This window comes from Odocoileus virginianus, chromosome 2, assembly GCF_023699985.2.
Source record: "Odocoileus virginianus isolate 20LAN1187 ecotype Illinois chromosome 2, Ovbor_1.2, whole genome shotgun sequence".
NCBI classification, from domain to species: Eukaryota; Metazoa; Chordata; class Mammalia; order Artiodactyla; family Cervidae; genus Odocoileus; species Odocoileus virginianus.
The window spans coordinates 36235301-36257241 of NC_069675.1; the positions used below are offsets into that span (position 1 = coordinate 36235301).

The 21941-nt window shown below is 35.4% G+C and overlaps 1 protein-coding gene across 4 annotated transcripts in view; it reads right to left on the reverse strand.

Moving 5' to 3' along the window:
- Positions 1-21941, reverse strand: part of CCDC88A (coiled-coil domain containing 88A) — a 112326-nt gene that overhangs the window by 73139 nt on the left and 17246 nt on the right. For all 4 annotated transcript variants that reach the window (XM_070478450.1, XM_070478449.1, XM_070478446.1 and 1 more), the window contains exons 3-5: positions 10157-10265; positions 4728-4797; positions 2310-2368 (exon numbers count right to left, since the gene is read on the reverse strand). In XM_070478450.1, coding sequence (XP_070334551.1) covers positions 2310-2368; positions 4728-4797; positions 10157-10265 — 238 coding nt within the window. The remainder of the gene's footprint in view (positions 1-2309; positions 2369-4727; positions 4798-10156; positions 10266-21941) is intronic.

The window sequence follows — 21941 nt, forward strand, 5'->3', positions numbered from 1 at the left end:
TGTCACACAATTTAACTTAAATAAGCACATTTCTATCAGTGCAGAAAGTTCCTCATCCTATAAAAACAAAATTATTAGGATAATACAAAAATATTTAAAATTAAATTACAAGAAACATAAAGTTTTCAGTTTTAACGAGGAAGTCAGAGTTTTGGGGAATATGTGATAAAAGTTACCAGGCTTAAAACCAAGATTTTTGGTCTACTGACAGGCGTATCTGACAGGCATAGTGAGAACAATTAACAGGCATAGTGAGGGAACCTTTGTAGCATATATAAAATAACTTTTTAGGTATGGTAATCCCAATTTTTAAATTTTATGCTTCCAAAAGTGCTGCCCAAGAAATAGTTTGAACCAATGAACATACATTAAATGGCAGGGTTATTAATAACTATGACTCAACGAAGAGTGATAATTCAACTGCCATACCTTTGGTTTAAATTAAACATATACTACAGTTCCCTTTTCTAAGTCCTTGAGCCACTGTTTATATTTACACTATCTTTAAAAGCTCACCCTTTAACATAATCTCAACACAAATCAATGAGAATTCTTCCTTTACCCTTCAAATACCTACAATTTGTACTAAATCTCACCTCTATTCAAACTTTAGAAGTTTTAAGAAGGCTAGACTTTCTTAAAGAATAAACAGGCTAGACTTTCTTAAAGAACACAGAATAAAGTTGATAGGTTCTTGAAGGCTAGAAAAGAGAGAGTACCAAGATGGAAAGAGAATGAGAAGACACAAATTTTGAAATTGAAAAATCAGAATATCAGTGTTTTCCTACACAGTACTCAGAAGTTACCTATGGCTGAGTATTGAAATGTAACTAGTGCAAATGAGCAACTGAGATTATAATTTTATTTAATTGTAATTAATTTAAGCTTAAACAGCAATATGTGGCTAGTGGCTATTCTATTGACAGTCCAGCTCTAGAGCATAACGACAGTCTGGTGTTAAAAACAGAACTACAAATAGTTTTACTTCCAATTATAAAGACTCAAATGAAGACTAAATAAGCATTAGAAAACTTTTTCCACTTAAAATTAAGCTCTTTTATCTTTATATACAGTTCTTAAAGTGTTATGGGCACTGAAGAGATTTCTAATTCTATTACAGTAACTGACTTCTAAGCCAGCAGATGATTGAGACTTCATAATTTCTGCCTTTTTATCATCATTCCTCTTCCCTTCAATAACACATACACACGTAAGTCATACGGATATTTTGGGAGAGGTTTTCAGGGTACCTCTAGGGAACTTGAAAAGCTTGGGGTCTTTAAAAGCCTCAGTATTTTTTAAAAAAAGAATTAATTTTAACTAAATTAAAAAGAATTAAATTAACATAAACAACTGAAACAAAATAACAAAAAGTGTTTTTCTCCTCTTACACTGTTGGTGGGAACGCAAACTAGTACAGCCGCTATGGAAAACAGTGTGGAGATTTCTTTAAAAAACTGGAAATAGAACTGCCATATGACCCAGCAATCCCACTTCTGGGCATACACACCGAGGAAACCAGATCTGAAAGAGACACGTGCACCCCAATGTTCATCGCAGCACTGTTTATAATAGCCAGGACATGGAAGCAACCTAGATGCCCATCAGCAGACCAATGGATAAGGAAGCTGTGGTACATATACACCATGGAATATTACTCAGCCATTAAAAAGAATTCATTTGAATCAGTTCTAATGAGATGGATGAAACAGGAGCCCATTATACAGAGTGAAGTAAGCCAGAAAGATAAAGACCATTACAGTATACTAACACATATATATGGAATTTAGAAAGATGGTAACGATAACCCTATGTGCAAAACAGAAAAAGAGACACAGTTGTATAGAACAGACTTGTGGACTCTGTGGGAGAAGGCGAGGGTGGGATGTTTCAAGAGAACAGCATCGAAACATGTATATTATCTAGGGTGAAACAGATCACCAGCCCAGGTTGGATGCATGAGACAAGTGCTCGGACCTAGTGCACTGGGAAGAGCCAGAGGGATCGGGCGGAGAGGAAGGTGGGAGGGGGGATCGGGATGGGGAATACATGTAAATCCATGGCTGATTCAGGTCAATGTATGACAAAAACCACTACAATATTGTAAAGTAATTAGCCTCCAACTAATAAAAATAAATGAAAAAAAAAAGTGTTTTTCTTCAGAATCTCCTTAGGTTATACAGCTATGTTAAAATTTCTAACATGGACTCTGAACAGCAAAGGCCCATCCTTTTAAGTCTTTCAGAAACTAGAGCCTCAAAAATTTACAAAAATTTATTAAAATAAAAATATGAAGTATTTTAACTTACCTGAACTGCACAACCCAGTAAAAGCAAAAGCAACTTTTTAACTTCTTCTGTGCCTTGTTCTGAAATAAAAAGAATTACTACTAGGTACAACATTTTACTTTAGTTCAACTGTGATAGTGGTAGAACTCTAGAGATGGTATTCACAACTTGACCAAGGAATTAAGTTTCTAAGTACAGTGAATTCAAAAGAGCAGCTCTTTATGTGCACAATGTGGTAACAGCAGAAGAAATGTGCAAGGATCTCAATTTTGAAAGGCTGTAGTACAGATAAAATAGCTTTCAAAGCTCTATGTGATAAAGGATGCTAACTATAAATCCACCACTTCTCCATAAATCATTATATTACAACAGGATACCAAATTAAGAACTGCTGCTATAGAGACATGCCAGAGTCAGCCAAAATGGTCCCGAATAAGTCCAGCTTCTTTTAGGCCTATTGGTGTTTTTTTTTCTAAAACACATATCTTACATGATTCATCTACCTATAAAATTCAAATGGCTTTCCACTATGTAGAGTCATAAGAATCAAAAGTTTAAATGTCAGTTACAGTGAGGCTGGTGAAATAAAGGTATATAACAAGCAGGATAAAATTAATGGTCTGTAACAGAGCTGGAAAGTATATGCACTGTTCAATAGTATTCAATCCAAATGTTCTTAAAACAAGAGTCACTCCAGAAATTCACCATCAAGCCAATCTGTCTTCAAATAAGTCCAAATTCTCTTTTCAAATAATTCCTCCTACTCTCCATGAAACCTTCCTAGCTACACTGATCACCTTTCCCCAAATATACATACATACACATGCCACTGCCATAACTTCTGTTACCTGCTCTGTCTGTCCTTCTTTGCTACCCCTCTTTCCTCTGATGAACTACTTACTAATCTAATCACAATAATATGCACAGCTCTTACATCTCTGTATAGTCTTCCTTGACCCAAATACCAGTGGTCTCCAGCCCTCACTAATTTGCCAACTTTAATCAATAGCTCCATATTTTATAAGCTTTAACATTTTTACATCTATTTTGCATTAATTATTACATGACCCAGTAATCTGTTTATCACCCACCAAAACACAAGATCCTCCAGAATATAAACCATTTTCTTTATATTCCTGGTCCCTCTAACTTGGTAAGTAAATCCTAAATATATATGGAATTGAAAACAATTCCACTCTATACACAACACTTTTTCATTTTTTATTTGTATATTCAAACATTCCAGAATGTCTCGAAAAAGCACCTAACCTCCTAATTCAACCCCATGTAGTTGGGAGTTTCCTCAACAAAACCAGCTGCTTGGATTTAGTTTTTATTTTGGTTTTATCTTTGTTTTGACTAAAGGTGGGAATTGGAGAAGATGTACTTGATTTGGGTTACATGTAGCCTGTAAGAATTAGATCCTTTGTTGAAACTGTTAGGTAGCTATTAATTTTCCCAATTGTTCAAAACTTAAAACCCTGAACATATCACAATTAAATCTGGTAAAGGGCAGAAACTTTGAAGAAAATAATTTAAATGATCTAAGAAACTATTTCTCATCTTTTTTCCACTCAAAAGTAGTTTAATTAAACTAGAAAATGTGTGTGCATGCTCAGTCATGTCCAACTCTTTGTGGCCCCGTGGACTATAGCCTGCCAGGCTCCTCTGTCCATGGGATTTTCCAGGCAAGAATACTGGAGTGGGTTACCATTTCCTCTTCCAGGGGACCTTCCCAACCCAGGGATAGAACTGTTCTCTTGCTTCGGCAGGTGGATTCTTTACTACCAGCACCACTTGGGAATCAATCAGTAAAACCTTAGATTCAAACAACTCTGGCAACGGTGCATGTGTGCTAATAAGTCCCATTCAACTTTGCAACTCTATGGACTGTAGTCCACCAGGCTCCTCTGTCCATGGGATCCTCCAGACAAGAATATCAGTGTGTGCTACCTTTCCTTCTCCAGGGCATCTTTCCCACCCAGTGATTAAACCCTCATCTCTTACATCTCCAGCATTGACAGGCATGTTCCTTACCACCAACGCCACCTGGGAAGCCCAAAGCAAACACCTGAACAGAGTGAACAGAATCCTAGAAGTCATTTCAAAATCACTTCTTTTCAAAGCTTCCATTTTTCTAAGCTTTTAACTACTGTACTTATCTTCCATACTTATCTTTAAGGCACTAAAAATCATCACAGAAAAGTAAAAATTTGGTAGACTCAGAAAAACACTGGACTTAGTGATGTTTGTCTGATTCCGCTACAACTTACAAATATTCTGTTCATTTTCTCTATAGAATGGATTATCACCTCCAACTTTCCCTACAGACTGACGAAAAACGTAGTGTGTTAATGGAAATAAACAAGATCTTAGTAAGCATTACGATATTACATAAAGATGATATTATATTTATTATCAAAGTATGCTAATACTTACCAGAAAAGGGATTTTTGCCAATGATTAAGACATTTGGCAATGACATCATGACCAACTGCTGCAAAGTCTCCTATAAAAAGATACACAAAGATTGCTGTATGGGTAAGCTGACAGGGTAATTACTCAACAAGCTATAACTTACTATTTGCACATCTCTTAGGCATGCTATACCTACACTGCTGCTGCTAAGTCGCTTCAGTCGTGTCCGACTCTGTGTGACCCCAGAGACGGCAGCCCACCAGGCTCCCCATCCCTGGGATTCTCCAAGCAAGAACACTGGAGTATTGTGCCATTTCCTTCTCCAATGCATGAAAGTGAAAAGTGAAAGTGAAGCTGCTCAGATGCGTCCGACTCTTAGCGACCCCATGGACTGCAGCCTACCAGGCTCCTCTGTCCATGGGATTTTCCTGGCAAGAGCACTGGAGTGGTTTGCCATTGCCTTCTCCGATACCTACACTGGTATACTGCAATTGAAAAGCTTACAAAATGTGAAAAAAAGGTAACCAAAGTCTTAAATCTTTTGTAACGATAAGTTAATGACTTAAATAACTAAAAGTATAAGATGTCCATAAAACAAAGATGTCCAAGTTGAACTGAACTTTAGGTATTAGATAACTAAACAAGCTTCTTCAATAGAAATTCAAGTATGTATGCTTTTTGTTGTTTTGTTTTTCACTACTTCTAAGAGAACTAAAAAAATCAACCGATAGTAAAATTAAGAAAGCTAGTTAGTTCATTAAAAATTCTATCTTACGATCATTTTCATAAAAGTGAATGATTCTTCCTCAGTGAATCATTATTTATCTCCTATGAAAAACAGACGTTTCACTCCCTTTGACTTCTGTCAAACCTTTTGTGACAAGAATATATACAAATTTTTATGGCAGAGAATGATTCAGAAAGAACTGAATGCTTCCCAACAACTCATTTTATTTATACACCCAGGAGGCATCTTCTGTTCTTTGAGCACATGAAGGAACACACCATGTCTATCATTATAAGCACCAACAATGACACAGTACAAAGGGCCTGGAAGAAAGAGACTACAGATCGATCACTGTAATGTGGTAACACTGGATCTCTGCAATATTAAATGTTAATAAGTGCTTAACTATTGGGCTTTCACTACACCTTCAGACATACTAGCTGCTAAGGAATAATTTTTTGTTATTCCTTTCTGAATCATTCTTTACTTTAACACTACGACAAACAAGCAAATAACCATGAAAACCTAACCTGTATTGATTTTAAAAAACTGTGCGATTCTAAATCTACACGTGTTTTCTTATAGCGGGAGAATAGCATGATCCCAGAGGCTAGTTAGAATTGATCTTTTATCTATAATTTGTTACAGATATGTATTAGAAAGTTATAAAAAATGTTCTTCAGTACTATATTCACTAGTTCTTAAAAAAACTAACACCAAAAACATGCACACATTTAAAGAAAGGTAAACATTTAGCATATGCTGAACACAATAAAGAATACAGTTAAAAATATTATGTAAATATTGTTAATAATATTAAAAATAAGTGTCAAAAACTGCTACAATCACTTACTCCAACAGATGATACTGAGTTTGGGAATATTTAATAAGTGAATTTTCAAGTTAAAAGCAAGGTATTTCAAGATAAAATATGCTACAGCCAAGTATGTAACAGCTAAATGAACTTTAATAAATGTCAAATTAATTGTAATTTTTAGTTTCCTTGTTCTCATTTTTATCTCATTTTTTATGATTTTGTTGAGTATGTAGTTCTAGAATCCTTTTTGTTCTTTTAGAGAGAGAAGGTAAAAATCTGCAAAACACTGAGAGAAAAGTAATCATTAACCTATAACTACATACCCAGCAAAACTATCTTTTAAGAACAAGGATGAAATAAAGGCATTTTCAGACAAACACTGATAAACATTACTATCAACAAGCCTTTTCCGCACAAAACAACTAAAGGATGTACTTCAGTAAGAAAGTAGTATCAAAGGCAGATCTGAGATACAACAGAAAACCATGTAGAGGAAAAAAAGGAAAATACGGGACTTGATCTACAAGAACACTGATTTATTTAACAGTATGCTCAATATTTAATTAATGGGGCTTAAAAAGAGAACTAAAATACAAGACAAGAAGAGCTTAAAAACTGTAACAGGAAAAAAAAAAACTAACAGGGAATGGCTAAAATAAGGCAAATTGGAAGTGGTCAAACAGGAGATGGCAAGACGGAACACCGACATTCTAGGAATCAGCGAACTAAGATGGACTGGAATGGGTGAATTTAACTCAGATGACCATTATATCTACTACTGTGGGCAGGAATCCCTTAGAAGAAATGGGGTAGCCATTACAGTCATCAAAAGAGTCTGCAATGCAGTACTTGGATGCAATCTCAAAAACGACAGAAATGATCTTTGCTCATTTCCAAGGCAAACCATTCAATATCACGGTAATCCAAGTCTATGCCCTGACCAGTAACACTGAAAAGCTGAAGTTGAATGGTTTTATGAAGACCGACAAGATCTTCTAAAAGTAACACCCAAAAAAGACTGTCCTTTTCATTACAGGGGACTGGAATGCAAAAGTAGGAAGTCAAGAAAACACCTGGAGTAACAGGCAAATTTGGCCTTGGAGTACAGAATGAATCAGGGATAAGGCTAATAGAGTTCTGCCAAGAGAACGCACTGGTCAAAGCAAACACCCTCTTCCAGCAACACAAGAGAAGACTCTACACATGGACATCACCAAATGGTCAACATCAAAATCAGACTGATTATGTTCTTTGCAGCCAAATATGGAGAAGCTCTATACAGTCAGCTAAAACAAGACCGGGAGCAGACTGTGGCTCAGATCATGAACTCCTTATTGCCAAATTCAGACTTAAATTGAATAAAGTGAGGAAAACCACTAGACCATTCAGGTATGACCTAAATCAAATCCCTTATGACTATACAGTGGAAGTGAGAAATAGATTTAAGGGACTAGATCTGATAGACAGAGAGCCTGATGAACTATGGATGGAGGTTCATGACTTCGTACAGGAGATAGGGATCAAGACCAACCCCAAGAAAAAGAAATGCAAAGAAGCAAAATGGCTGTCTGAGGAGGCCTGACAAATAGCTGTGAAAAGAGACGCAAAAAGCAAAGAAGAAAAGGAAAGATATACCCATTTGAATGCAGAGTTCCAAAGAATAGCAAGTAGAGATAAGAAAGCCTTCCTCAGTGATCAATGCAAAGAAAGAGAGGAAAACAACAGAAAAGGCAAGACTAGAGATCTCTTCAAGAAAATTAGAGATACCAAGGGAACATTTCATGCAAAGATGGGCTCAATTAAGGACAGAAATGGCAGGGACCTAACAGAAGATATTAAGAAGAGAATACACAGAAACTGTACAAAAAAGATCTTCACGACCCAGATAGTCACGATGGTGTGATCACTCATCTAGAGCAAGACATCATGGAATGTGAAGTCAAGTGGGCCTTAGAAAGAATCAGTACAAACAAAGCTAGTGGAGGTGATGGAATTCCAGTTGAGCTATTTCAAATCCTGAAAGATGACGCTGTGCAAGTGTTGCACTCAATATGCCAGCAAATTTGGAAAACTCAGCAGTGGCCACAGGAGTGAAAAAAGGTGAGTTTTCATTCCAATCCCAAAGAAAGGCAATGCCAAAGGATGCTCAAACTACCGCACAATTGCACTCATCTCACATGTTAGTAAAGTAATGCTCAAAATTCTCCAAGCCAGGCTTCAGCAATACATGAACCGTGAACTTCCAGATGTTCAAACTGGTTTTAGAAAAGGCAGAGGAACCAGAGATTAAATTGCCAACATCTGCTGGATCATCGAAAAAGCAAGAGAGTTCCAGAAAAACATCTATTTCTGCTTTGCTGACTATGCCAAAGCATTTGACTGTGTGGATCACAATAAACTGGAAAATTCTGAAAGAGATGGGAATATCAGACCACCTGACCTGCCTCTTGAGAAACCTGTATGCAGGTCAGGAAGCAACAGTTAGAACTGGACATGGAACAACAGACTGGTTCCAAATAGGAAAAGGAATACATCAAGGCTGTAGATTGTCACTCTGCTTGTTTAACTTATATGTAGAGTGCATCATGAGAAACACTGGGCTGGAGGAAGCACAAGCTGGAATCAAGATTGCCGGGAGAAATATCAATAACCTCAGATGTGCAGATGACACCACCCTTATGGCAGAAAGTGAAGAAGAACTATAGAGCCTCTTGATGAAAGTCAAAGAGGAGAGTGAAAAAGCTGGCGTAAAGCTCAACATTCGGAAAACTAAGATCATGGCATACGGTCCCATCACTTCATGGCAAATAGACGAGGAAACAGTGGAAACAGTGTCTGACTTTATTTTGGGGGGCTCCAAAATCACTGCAGATGATGACTGCAGCCATGAAATTAAAAGACGCTTACTCCTGGGAAGAAAAGTTATGACCAACCTAGACAGCATATTAAAAAGCAGAGACATTACTTTGTCCACAAAGGTCTGTCTCATGAAGGCTATGGATGTGAGAGTTGGACTGTGAGGAAAGCTGAGCACCGAAGAATTGATGCTTTTTAACTGTGGTGTTGGAGAAGACTCCTGAGAGTCCCTTGGACTGCAAGGAGACCCAACCAGTCCATCCTAAAGGAGATCAGTTCTGAATATTCATTGGAAGGACTGATGTTGAAGCTGAAACTCCAATACTTTGGCCACCTGATGCGAAGAGCTGACTCATTTGAAAAGACCCTGATGTTGGGAAAGATTGAGGGCAGGAGGAGAAGGGGACGACAGAGGATGAGATGGTTGGATTTCATCACCGAAGTCAATGGATATGGGTTTGGGTGGACTTGGGGAGTTGGTGATGGACAGGGAGGCCTGGCATGCTTCGGTTCAGGGAGTTGCAAAGAATCGGACACAACTGAGCTACTGAACTGAACTGAACTACGGTCATAATACTATTGCATAAAAAGAGTAAGCTACTGATTACTTTTGGCCTTTGCTCTGAGAAGAATAAAAGGTACAATTTCAAGAGCAGTTTCCCCAAAAAACCGAAGTAGGGTGAAAAATTTTAAACCAGTAGACAGAAAAACATGTAGAAACAATTATAAATGGTATAATTTCTCCAGAATTATGAAACAATGCTAAACTCATTTGCAGCTGAAGTGTTTCATTATACAAATTATCAGGAAATTTAAAAAATCATAAAACAATAATTATTTGTAAATTTGATAATTATGAAGTACATGTTTGTATCTTTAACACCGCATAAGAAACAAACTGTGTTATGACTACTCTACCTCCAACAAATAGACCAACACCTGGCATATAATAAGCCTTTAGTATATATTAGGTGACTAATACTAAACAACACAAAAATGTGAATATGCAAGCAGTTATTAAAATATTAGATTAAAAAAAGAACTACTCACCTGGTAATAAAATTTTATCTGTCTCACCAAAATGGACAGATTATGAATTCTAAGTGAAGCATCATTGTTGACTTTTTTATTTACTCTCTGACTCTCTGATTTAGGATTACTGTAAGAAATAAAAAAAGGAATACTTTAAAAATTATATTGAAATATACCTATCAATTTATAGACAACAAAAAATAATCATATAATACATTTTTTCTATAAACAAACTGTGTATTCATCTTCATTGGCAGATGATCCAAAAGGACACAGGATTATTTTGACATGTATTTTGTGGTTTTAATTAATATAAAAGCATCTGATATTTCACAGACAGTGGTAAAATATGTCAGATGTTGCACTTCATTCTCATTTTGTCTCTTCATCTTTCCTGAAATGAATAACATTTTATTTCCTTTGAATATATATACTTCCACCACCCAATATAAATCTATTTAAATCAATAATCTAAATTTGGACTAATAATCAATAAATGTTGTATCTTCTCACTGGAAAATGAGGACTATACTTGAGCGGGCAATGTCCCAGAGAAATTAAAGAGTGAAGTGAGGACACAAGATATCACTTTCATCTTGGATAAACTTTGTAGATTTAATAAAAGCAAAGGATTGAAAGATTGTGAAGTAGCATAAGCTGAAAAAGAATAAAAGGTAGGACATGGTTAAGAAAGAAATTCAATGACACCAAAAGCAAAGGCAATAAAAGCAAAAATAAACAGGCGTGACTACATCATACTAAAACGCTTCTGGACAGTAAAGGATACAGTAAAAAATGATAAGGTAAATAACTGAATGGGAGAAAATATGTACAAATCATTTATTTAATGGGGTTAATGTTCAAAATATACAAAGTACTCATACACCTCACTAGTGAAAATGATTTTAAAATAGGTAGAGGAACTGAATAGGCATTTTTCAAAAAAAAAAAAACAAACACCATACAGATGGTCAATGGCTATATGAAAAGGTGCTCAACATCACAAGAATCAGGAAAATGCAAATTAGAACTACAAAGAAGTATTACCTCATACCTGTTGGAATCACAGTCCCTAAAAGACAAGCGATAAGGGTAGGTGAGGATGTGGAGAAAATGACCCCTTGTGCACTGCTGTTGCGAATACATTGGTGCAACCACTATGAAAGTTCCTCAAAAACTTAAAAACAGAACTACCATATGATCCAGCAATCCCATTTTTGCGTATAAAAACCAAAGGAATAAAAACAAGATCTCAAAGAGATAATGGTGCTCCCATATTCACTGCAGCATTATTTACAATAGCCAAGATACAGAAACAACCCAAACATCCTACAACAGATAAGTGGATTAAAAACATATGAAATACACACCCAGACACACACAGGTACATACACAGATAGAGGGACTTCCCAGGTGGTACTAGTGGTAAAGAGCCTCCCTGCCAATGCAGGAGACTTAAGAGACACAGGTTCAATCCATGGGTCAGGAAGATCCCCTGGAGGAGGACACGGCATCCCACTCCAGTATTCTTGCCAGGAGAATCCCATGGACAGAGGAGCCTGGCGGACTATGGTCCACGTGGTCGAAAAGAATCGGACGAGACTGAGGTGACTTCGCATGCACACAGATAGCATATTATTCAGACATGAGAAAGAAGGAAATCCTGCCATTTGTGAAAATATGGATGAAACCTGAGGGGGCCATGCTAAGTGAAATAACCTAGAAAGAGACAGAAAAATACTGTATATTCTTCTTTATATGTTAAATATTAAAAAAAAGTCAAACTCATACAGAGTGAAGTAAGTCAGAAAGAGAAACACAAATCGACATATATATGAAATTTAGAAAGACAGTAACAATGATCCTACATGCCGGGCAGCAAAAGAGACACAGATGTAAAGAACAGACTTTTGGACTCTGTGGGAGAAGGCGAGGGCGGGATGATTTGAGAGGGTAACACTGGAATGTGTATATTACCATATGTAAAATAGATGACCAGTGCCAAGTTCGATGCATGAAGCAGGGCACCCAAGCCAGTGCTCTGGGAAAACCTGCAGGGACAGGGCGGGGAGGGAGGCTCGAGCAGGGTTCAGGATGGGGGGACACGTGTACACCGTGGCTTACCCATGTCGATGTGTGGCAAAAACCTTCACAATACTGTAAAGTAATTATCCTCCAATTAAAATAAATAATTTTTAAAAGAATGTCAAATTCATAGAAACAGTAGAAAAACACTTGCCAGCATCTGGGGATGGGAGAATTGGGTATAAAGAGGGAGAGGCTGGTAAAAGGGTATAAAATTTCAGCTATAAGATGAATAAGGCCTGAAGATGTAATGAAAAACATGGTAACCACTGTATTAAATAATTGAAATTTGCTAAGAGTGTGGAACTTAAATGTTCTGACACACAGTTAAAACTTAAATGTTCTGACACACAGTTAAAAATGTGAGGTGAGGGATGTATTAATTAATTAGATGGTGGGAATCCATTCACATGTACATATACATAACACTTTAAATAATTATAATTTTGTCAACTATATGTCAATAAAGGTGAAGAAAATAAAAATTTTTAATTACAGTTGTTTTTTTTTAAAGAATAGGAAATTTAAGTAAAAGGGGTGACATTAGAATGGAAGGGTGTAAGTTAATGCCGGAACATTAGCGAAGATCTAGTTCCTCATTAGGACAAGGAGGTCAAGCTAGAAAAAGACATTGCCAGGTGAAATGTCCCTATGCAAGGGCTGAGTATCATCATAAAGCAGGAATCTAACAAGCTGCTGGGACAGAGTACTAACCCATGATTACAGACGAAGTGCAGGCACCTCCACACGAGAATGCAGAGAAGACTGACGCTTACCTGACAGAGAACAGGAACTGAACGGACACTTCTCACTCCTTAATCCCTCCCTTTTTAACAGACTGTTGTACTCCTGATGCCTTCAGTTCCTTCCCTAGGCAGCATTCTATGGTGCTTTATTTCAGCAATTCTTTTGTGGGTTACATTTATCAATATTTACCATATCAGAAAATAAAACAAAATTTCACATTTGTTTACTTATTGACTCATTAAAAAAATAATAAACTGATTATATACTTATAAACAGCAAACCAAAAAAAATTTATTGAGAAGACTGGCACTGTTTTACTATTTTTACAAATCTCTTTAATACCTAGCTTAACGTTAAAAAAAGGGGAGGGCTGATGTTCATCTTCGCTTCTGCATTCCATCTACTGTTTGTGTTATTTTGGTTCATTTATATGAAGAAATAAGGGGCTTCCCCAGTGGCTCAGTGGTAAAGAATTCACCTGTCAAAGCAGCAGACATGGGTTCGATCCCTGGTATGGGAAGATCCCACATGCTGCAAAGCAACTAAGCCCATGTGCCACAACTACTGAGCTTGTACTCTAGAGCCCTGGAATTGCAACTACTGAGCTCGTGCGCCTAGAGCCCATGCTCTGCAACAAGAGGAACCGAGACAGTAAGAAGCCCACACACCACGAGTTGCAGTTGCTCACTGCAACTAGAGAAAAGTCCAAGCAGCACCAAAGACCCAGCACAGCCAAAAATAAATCAATTAAAAAAAAATATATATATATAAAGAAATCAGCCTCACACAGACATTTAATTAAAAGTAGACAGAGCCTATGGACTCTCTGAAAGGACCCTCAAACACCACTGTGAGAACTACTGCTTTACTTCAACTATTCTCTTGCCAGCACTCTCAACACTAATCCTTCTGTTCTTGGATCACACTCACACTGTCAATCCCTGATACTGGATCAGCTCAGCTGTGCACACTGAGACTGCCCATAGTACTAGGTGAGAAAATAACAGAACCAACACTCAGGTAAAACATCATACAGGGAGGAACCGTTAGCACCGAACCTGCCCTCTGCCATAGAAATTAGGCCAAGAATTAGAAACTGGACAAAACATACAAAATAACTAATTTCAGACTTTGAACAGCAAATAATACAAGACTATAACCTCTAGCAAAGCTCTAATGAAACAGTAAGTACCTTCCAGAATGAGACATAAGGAAGGGTAGCCCACGTCTCACTGAACTCGAGGAGACAAAGTTTGGAGTTTAAGGGAATTAAAAAACTGACATTTTCAGAAAAGAAAACCAGAGACAAGGAAGCTATACAAACAAAGAGCTCCCAAAATATGCCCTTAAGATTTTGACTAAATACTAAGTTGTACATATGTACCCTAAAACTCCAGGAGGCTGAACAGAGGACAAGTACAGCAAAGCTGGAACCTAGATAACACCAAAAGCTCACAGAGTGCAAAGACAAATTTAAGTTCTGACCAGTCAGAATAAATACCTAGAGCATCAGTAGAGTCCTTAGGAGAATCATCTCTTGCAACTAAACTAGCAGTTGAGTAAAAGCTATTCCAGAAGCTCCTTAGAAAGCTTTGCAAACAAGCATTGAAAGGCTCAAGCTGGGAATTCTCTGGCAGTCCAGTGGTTAGGAATCTGCACTTCCACTACAGGGGACAAAGGACTGAACCCTGGTTAGGGAACTCAGATCCCGCATGCCATGTGGTGTGGCAAGAAAAAGAAGAGAAAAGAAAGGATCAAGTTGATTGCAAGTAACTTGAAAATCTGCCAAAACAAACTTCATCACTGTTTAAAGAACAAGATCTAGACACCACCATTAATAATCACAATGTCCAACATAAAGTAAAAAATTACTAGACATGCAAGGAAGCAAAACAAATAAATAAATAATGTGATTTGTGAACAGGAAAGAAAATGGAAACAGTTAACAGAAACAGACCCAGAAATTAAGAGACCAAGGAAACAGCAAACAAGGATTTCAAAAGAGCTACTATGAATATACTAAAGAACTTTTAAAAAATAAACATTATGTGAAAAAAAGTTAACTTTTTAAAAACTCAAATGAAACTTCTAAGGCTAAAAAATATAATATCTGGAATGAAAAATTTATTACATGTGTGTAATAGAAGATATAAGAAACTATTACAAAAGATCAGTGAATTTGAAGATACAGAAAAAAAAAAATCTCAAAAAACACAGGGAAAAAAAAAAACAAACACCTGAAATGAACAAAGGAGACTAAAGGAGCTAAGGCCAACAGATTAACAAAAAAGTTGCATGGACAGTACAGTTTTTTTCCTAAACCACTTGAGAATAAACTGCTGACCTCATACCCAAGAGTCCACGCATACTTTAGTACTTACCTTGTACAAACACATGTAACTATCAAAATTGGGAAATTAACAATCATATAATTACTATCATCCAATCTTTAGAATCCATTCAAGTTTGCTCCAATTAATGAATGGATTTATAGGAAAAGGATCTAGCTCAAAACCACACTTTGCATTCAGTATTCTGAATTACAATCTTTAGTCTCTTTCAGTTGGAAGAGTTTCTATCTTTCCTTGAAATTCATGACCTATGTACTTTAAAAGGTTATAGGCCAGTCATAGGCCAATTTTTTATAGGATGTCCTTCAACTGGGTTTCTCTGATTAAATTGTATACTGCTCGTAATTAAGTTCAGGTTACATATCTTTGACAGGGGAAATATAGAAGAGATGCTCTGATCTTCTCAGTGCACGCTAAGAGGAGGTACATGATTTCACTTTATCCCATTACTGATAATATTCACGTTTATCACTTGATTAAATTGGTATCTGCCAGTTTTCTCCATGACAGTCACTATTTTCCTTTTGAAATTATTTTGTGAAGACATACTTTGAAACTATGTCAATAATCTGATTTACATCTATCTTCAATTTATGTATTTGTTTACATCAGTATACACTTATGATTCCTCATAATTATCAGTGATCATAATCTATTAATATATAATTTATTTTATAACTATCATAGATTGCCTTTCCATTTTCTTGACTGTTTCTTTAATTGCGCATAAATTTTTTAGCTTAATGTAGTCCTAATTGCCTATTTTTGCTTTTGTTGCTGTGCTTGGGGATCATATCCATTGATATGATCCACTTTTAATTTTTACTAAAAACTTTTACTACAAAACCACTTTTTTTCTCTAGGAAGGGCTTTTATTAGCTATATTCAAATTCCTTCCAGTTTTTGCTGTTAGTGTGAATGTAATTTTTTAAAATATATTTGCTAGTAGATTACTACTAAGTAAATACAGTCAATTTTTGTTTATTTCTCTTATCTTTAGAAATCCTGTTTGTTGGTGCTCTTACAGGTTCTCTAGAATGTAATTTATAGTTTTTCCATAATCAATTATCCCAACACCAATTACTAAAGAGTTTATTGTTTTCCACTGATCTCTATGATTATACCAGATTTCCATATAACTGTGCATGTAAGTGTGGCTATACTTTTGGCATCTATTCTGTTTCTTTAACCCATCTGTCTATTCCTGTGTCATTAAAACCCTTTAAATATCACTATGGCTTTACTGCGATCTTGCTTCTATTAGAGCAAGTCCTTCTCCTTTGCTTTTGTTTCGTAAATTGTCCTGCTTGGTCACACTTGCTGCTCTTTTCTGTGAGTTTTAGGATATTTATTAAGATTCTATGAAAATACTTGTTGAGATTTATGAGGATTTTATTAATAAACTAATTTGATAAAACTAATTTGATACATTCACATTAGTAAAATTTTAAAATCTATGCACAATGGTATTTACATTTAAGTAGGCTTTATTTTTTTCCTTGGGTTTTTTGTGAAATGGATTTGTTTTCTATCACACCATCTTCTTGGTTACTGCTAGTGTGTAATAGGAAAACTGTAGTTTTTGTATATTACACTTCTGCTTAACCACCTTTTAAAAGTTAGTTTATTCAGTTCATTTTCTTGGATTTTCTAGGTGAAAAAATGAAGTAAATGACAATTTATCTCCTTTCCAATCATACATCTCATTTGTTTTTTACTTACTGTATTAAAAAATAATAATGGAGATAAGAGCAATCCTTATTTTGTTCTCAAATTTCATGAGACTGCTTTTAATGTTTTGCCATAACTACATAATGTTCACTGTAATTTTCTGATCAACCTCCTCCTTCAAGTTAAGTTCCCTCCTAATCCTATTTAATATCTTAATTGGTGAATTTCTCAAACATCTACTCCCATGTGATTCTTCTCATTTAATGTGTTAATGTAGTGAATATTACATTGTTACATCTTTAACACTGAACTGTCCTCACAACCCCAGACTATTACTCCTTCAGCCCCCCATATGTAACTACTATTCCTGTGTTGGTACATCATTCTCTCACAGGCCTTCCAATACTAATCGCCTTTGTGCCTTTCACTCTCTCACCAGAATGTAAGCTCCCTGACAGTAGGGACCTTATCTTATTATTCTCTAAAATCAGCATACATCCGAAGCAAATGTTTGAGTAGATAAAAAGAATAAATGATCTGAGACCAAGCAAAGAGTTTTAAAAATTGTTGCTTACTATTAAAGAGTTATGAGATGACATTCTCCAAGCTAAAGTCATTTGGCAGACTCAAGTAGACACTCCCTACTAAGGTTTGTGTCCCAAAGATCAGTTGAATAACAGAGTTCTAAACCACAATTTGAGACATAGAACAAGCAAGAATAATAGAAACCTAAGTTAAATCTGACTTGTGACTGACTTATACTTAAAGCAAATAATGAACAATGAATAGCCCAAAGCAAATGGGTGTATAAGTGGAAAAGTACGTCTCTTAGGTAAAGGTACCAACCAGAACTACTCACCCACAAAAATAAGGAGACTATATATCAGAAGTCAGATCACGTATCACGGCAGACAAAAGATAAACAGCAGTAAGGTCAGGTCAAAAAAAATTCAGACAGCTGAAGGGAAATTCCTGTTTTATGCAACTAACTTGGTATCCTTTCTGTCAGTAAGTTACATACTGTACATACATACTGTAGCTATATAAGAGCTTAGTTTAGTCAAGCTATCACTGTGGAGAAAAGTACATTTGTAATTGGGAAAAGACAGTAGGAATAACTCTAGTAAAAATGTTAGGTATACTACAGATACACAAATTTCCTTTGTAATCACAGACATTCAATAAGAACCTTTTCTCTCTAGTCTTCTTCCATGTTTTACTTCTGTTTTCCTTATTCTGTATTTGAATTCTATTAAATTACCTCTCACTTTATGTCCTAAATGATAACATTTAGACCCAAAAAATACTTTAGAGATTATCTAGTTTCACTATAAATCAGAAAATTGAAGTCCAAAGTAGTAATTTGCCTAGGCGCTCACAGATTCTTCCCTTTACTCTCTTTCAATCTTTTCTCTTATTCAAGAAAACAAAGACAATACCAATAGAAGATGGTTTTGGCAATGTCATCTATAAAATCCATGTGTACAATAAATCATTGCTTTTTTTGTTTGTGAATATTCCTAATTGTTTTCATAGTGATTAACTAAAGAAGATTCATTTCCTTCCCCTCTCCAGTTCATTACAGTACTATTTTATTTAAAAACCTAGGTATTTAATTCAGATGAAAAATATTTCAGAAATTTTATTTTACTAGTACTACTGAAGGGAGAAGGCAATGGCAACCCACTCCAGTACTCTTGCCTGGAAAATCCCATGGACGAAGGAGCCTGGTAGGCTGTAGTCCATGGGGTCGCTAAGAGTCAGACATGACTGAGCGACTTCACTTTCACTTTTCACCTTCATGCACTGGAGAAGGAAGTGGCAACCGACTCCAGTGTTCTTACCTGGAGAATCCCAGGGATGGGGGAGCCTGGTGGGTTGCTGTCTCTGGGGTCGCACAGAGTCGGACACGACTGAAGCGACTTAGCAGCAGCAGCAGTACTACTGAAGAGGTATGTAAACCAAAAATCCCACAAATTTACAGTACAAGCCCACTGTTACATGACAATACACAATTCAGATTGTACTGTGGAATAGATGCATAATATTCCAATAAACACATGTGATTTCATTCCCACTTTAACTAATTTTATAATATAAATATTATCTTTGCCTTCACAGAGTTGTTACCAAGTTTCTCTGTATTCTTAAAGTGCTTTTTAAACTTAAGTCTTAAAGTCTGTGTTAAAATTTTATGTCCAACATTACTCATATGATATTTCAAAATTTAGTAAACTACCAGTAAGGCCTATAGTCTCCTTTGCATAAAGCTCTTCTCTAAGAATTAGCAAGTTTTAAGAATTTAGAATTTTGGTTTGCTCAAATTTGTTTAATAAATTTTTGCAGAAAAAAATATGGAAGTTCTGTATCATTTCTTCAGCTTCTGAGAAAGACTGTGTTATAACAATTAAAACAATTCTGAATATAAAGAACAGGAACTGCCCATTTTTTATACACTAAGTATAGAAAATGAAACTATTTTAGAAATCTAGGAAAATAGGAAATATGCAATTAAGATATGTTAGAGAGAGTATTTTGAAAAATTTACAGAAAGTACTTCAAAACCTAAAGTTAACCTCACTTTCAACAGGGGTCTTAAAAGACAGGGGAATGAAAGTTTTCTAGTGGCTTTATGTTTATAGATATTTGCTATGATTAACATGGGATCTGAGGAGGTTTCTAGACAATTAGTAGATCCTACAAGATACTAGAATAAGTAGATCTAGTTGACTCATGAGCAATTTCAATAGAATAGTGCAATTCTTTGGTAAGAACTGGCTGATACCTAGGTACCCAAGACCTCAATTTCAGTTTCTAGTCTACACTATACCTCTGGGGAGTTGTTTTAGTAATCAATCAAGTTCCTACTGATTTAGAATCATTGGATATTGCATCACAGTCCACCCATAACGTTCTGAACTGGAGACGGAGGTAACTGCTAAGCACTCTAGGCATGGAGTGAAAGCAATAAACTTTCAATTACAAGGCTTGGGTTTCCCATTTGATTCATGCTTAATTTGAATTAGGGTCATACTGACATATGTTAGGACCCTGAAAACAGGCCTTTTGACCCCAAGAACGTCAACTCTTTATGTGAGAGGACTTCTCTTAGGTGAAACTGCCTGAAAAGTCTTAATCTCAATTCTCGTGAAAAGCTATTGAACATTTAAGGATGGATCTACTGAAAATAATGCAATTTAAGAAAATCAGTAACTTTAGGAAAAGTAGTTATTTTTTTAAAAAAAGAAAAATATAATAAGGATATGCTACCTGGTTCTGAAGGAAACATTACATATGAATATTGATTACTGATTTAACTTGCATAAATTAGAAGGATAGTGTAAGAAAATAAACAGATGGGACATTAAAAAAAGCTAAAATCTCACCTACCATTATCAGGAAGTTAGTAGATAATGTCTGAAAGGGATAAATCAAGAAATACTAGGGTAAAAAGTAAAATAAAGAGAAATACTAGAGTAAGTATATTCTTACTACATCTGGGGTTAAGCGACAAAGGAAACTACTTTTTTAAAAAAATTAAAAGTTTTATTCTGGGGAACAGAAATTAAATGTGACTAAGTTAGGGCAGAGATTGTAGTTTTTCACTGTGAACCTTTTGGTATTAACTAATTCTTTTAACCATGTAGAACACTCTTTTAAAGAGGGAAAAGACACAAAAAAAATGCTGTTTCATGAAGCGTGTTTATTTACTTTTAGGAAAAAATATGAGGTCATAGATATGGCACTCAATGCTAGAGATTCAGAGTCACAAGATGTGTGATACTATGCATAAACATTAGAGAATAAAACAATATAAAACATTTCTTCTGTAAAAAGTATGCATTCTATGAAAGACAGAAAGGACTCCACTCCCACTGTATATTTTAAGGTTTATTTCTTTACAGGATACAGTGTAGCAATTTAAACATACTTAGTATTAAGTCCAGAAATCTCTAAAAAGAAACTGGAGTCTATTCAGTATTCTAAAATCCTATTTTTCTTTCATGTTTAATACTTAAAATACTAAACAAAGATTAATTCAGAAAAAGTCATAATTAATGAAGTTTTAAGTTTTTGAAGGCACACCTTAAAAAAAAAAGACTATCTTTGAAAAAACCTTTTTCTAAAATAAAAGATGAGCTATTGAATGATACACACATAATATGTGAGGAAGTACCTTTCTAACCATACACAGCTATCTCTAAGTCAACATAATTTCAAACAGTCCATTTCTTCTTATAAGATGAAAATTGAGAGAGGCAAATAGCCTAGCAATATAAATATAGCTCAAATCTGTCCAGCCACAAGTTAAATGCAACATGGCAGTAAAAGACTGCCTCAAGCAATTTCACATTTATAAATGACCTACTTATGACAAGATACATTAATTTTAGTAAATAGGCTATAGTATTATCTGTCACTGCATACAGTAATTTTTAAATTAGAGTAAAAGAGGAAGGAAAAGTTAACAATTCTGCAACTAATATTCTAAGATTTGGTCTTTATGTAATGAAGGATTTTATCTTTATTTATTCATTGACTAATATCTATGAAAAAGAGAAATCTGATAGTTTTAATGGCTTTATGCTCTTCTACGCAGACTGCAAACCTGTTATGCATCCTCTTGGACCATCTGTTTAGTGCTGGTGCCTAACAACTACATGTGCTCATGTTTTTGACAATGCCATTCTAATTTAAAGCTAGTTGTACACAAGGCTTTCTTTTTTTTAAATTTTGAGATATTGCACATAAAACATAAATGAATAGTATTTACATGTCATCTTGAAACATTCTGGAATAGCTAATTTGCATATCTAATTTCAAATGTACATATACCAGAATGATAGCTTTATGAAATATTAACTGGAAAAATATCATTACATTTAGGGTTATCCAAGTAGTAAGGTATCAGTGAACTAAGTGGTTTTAAACAAAAAGTATCCCTTCAC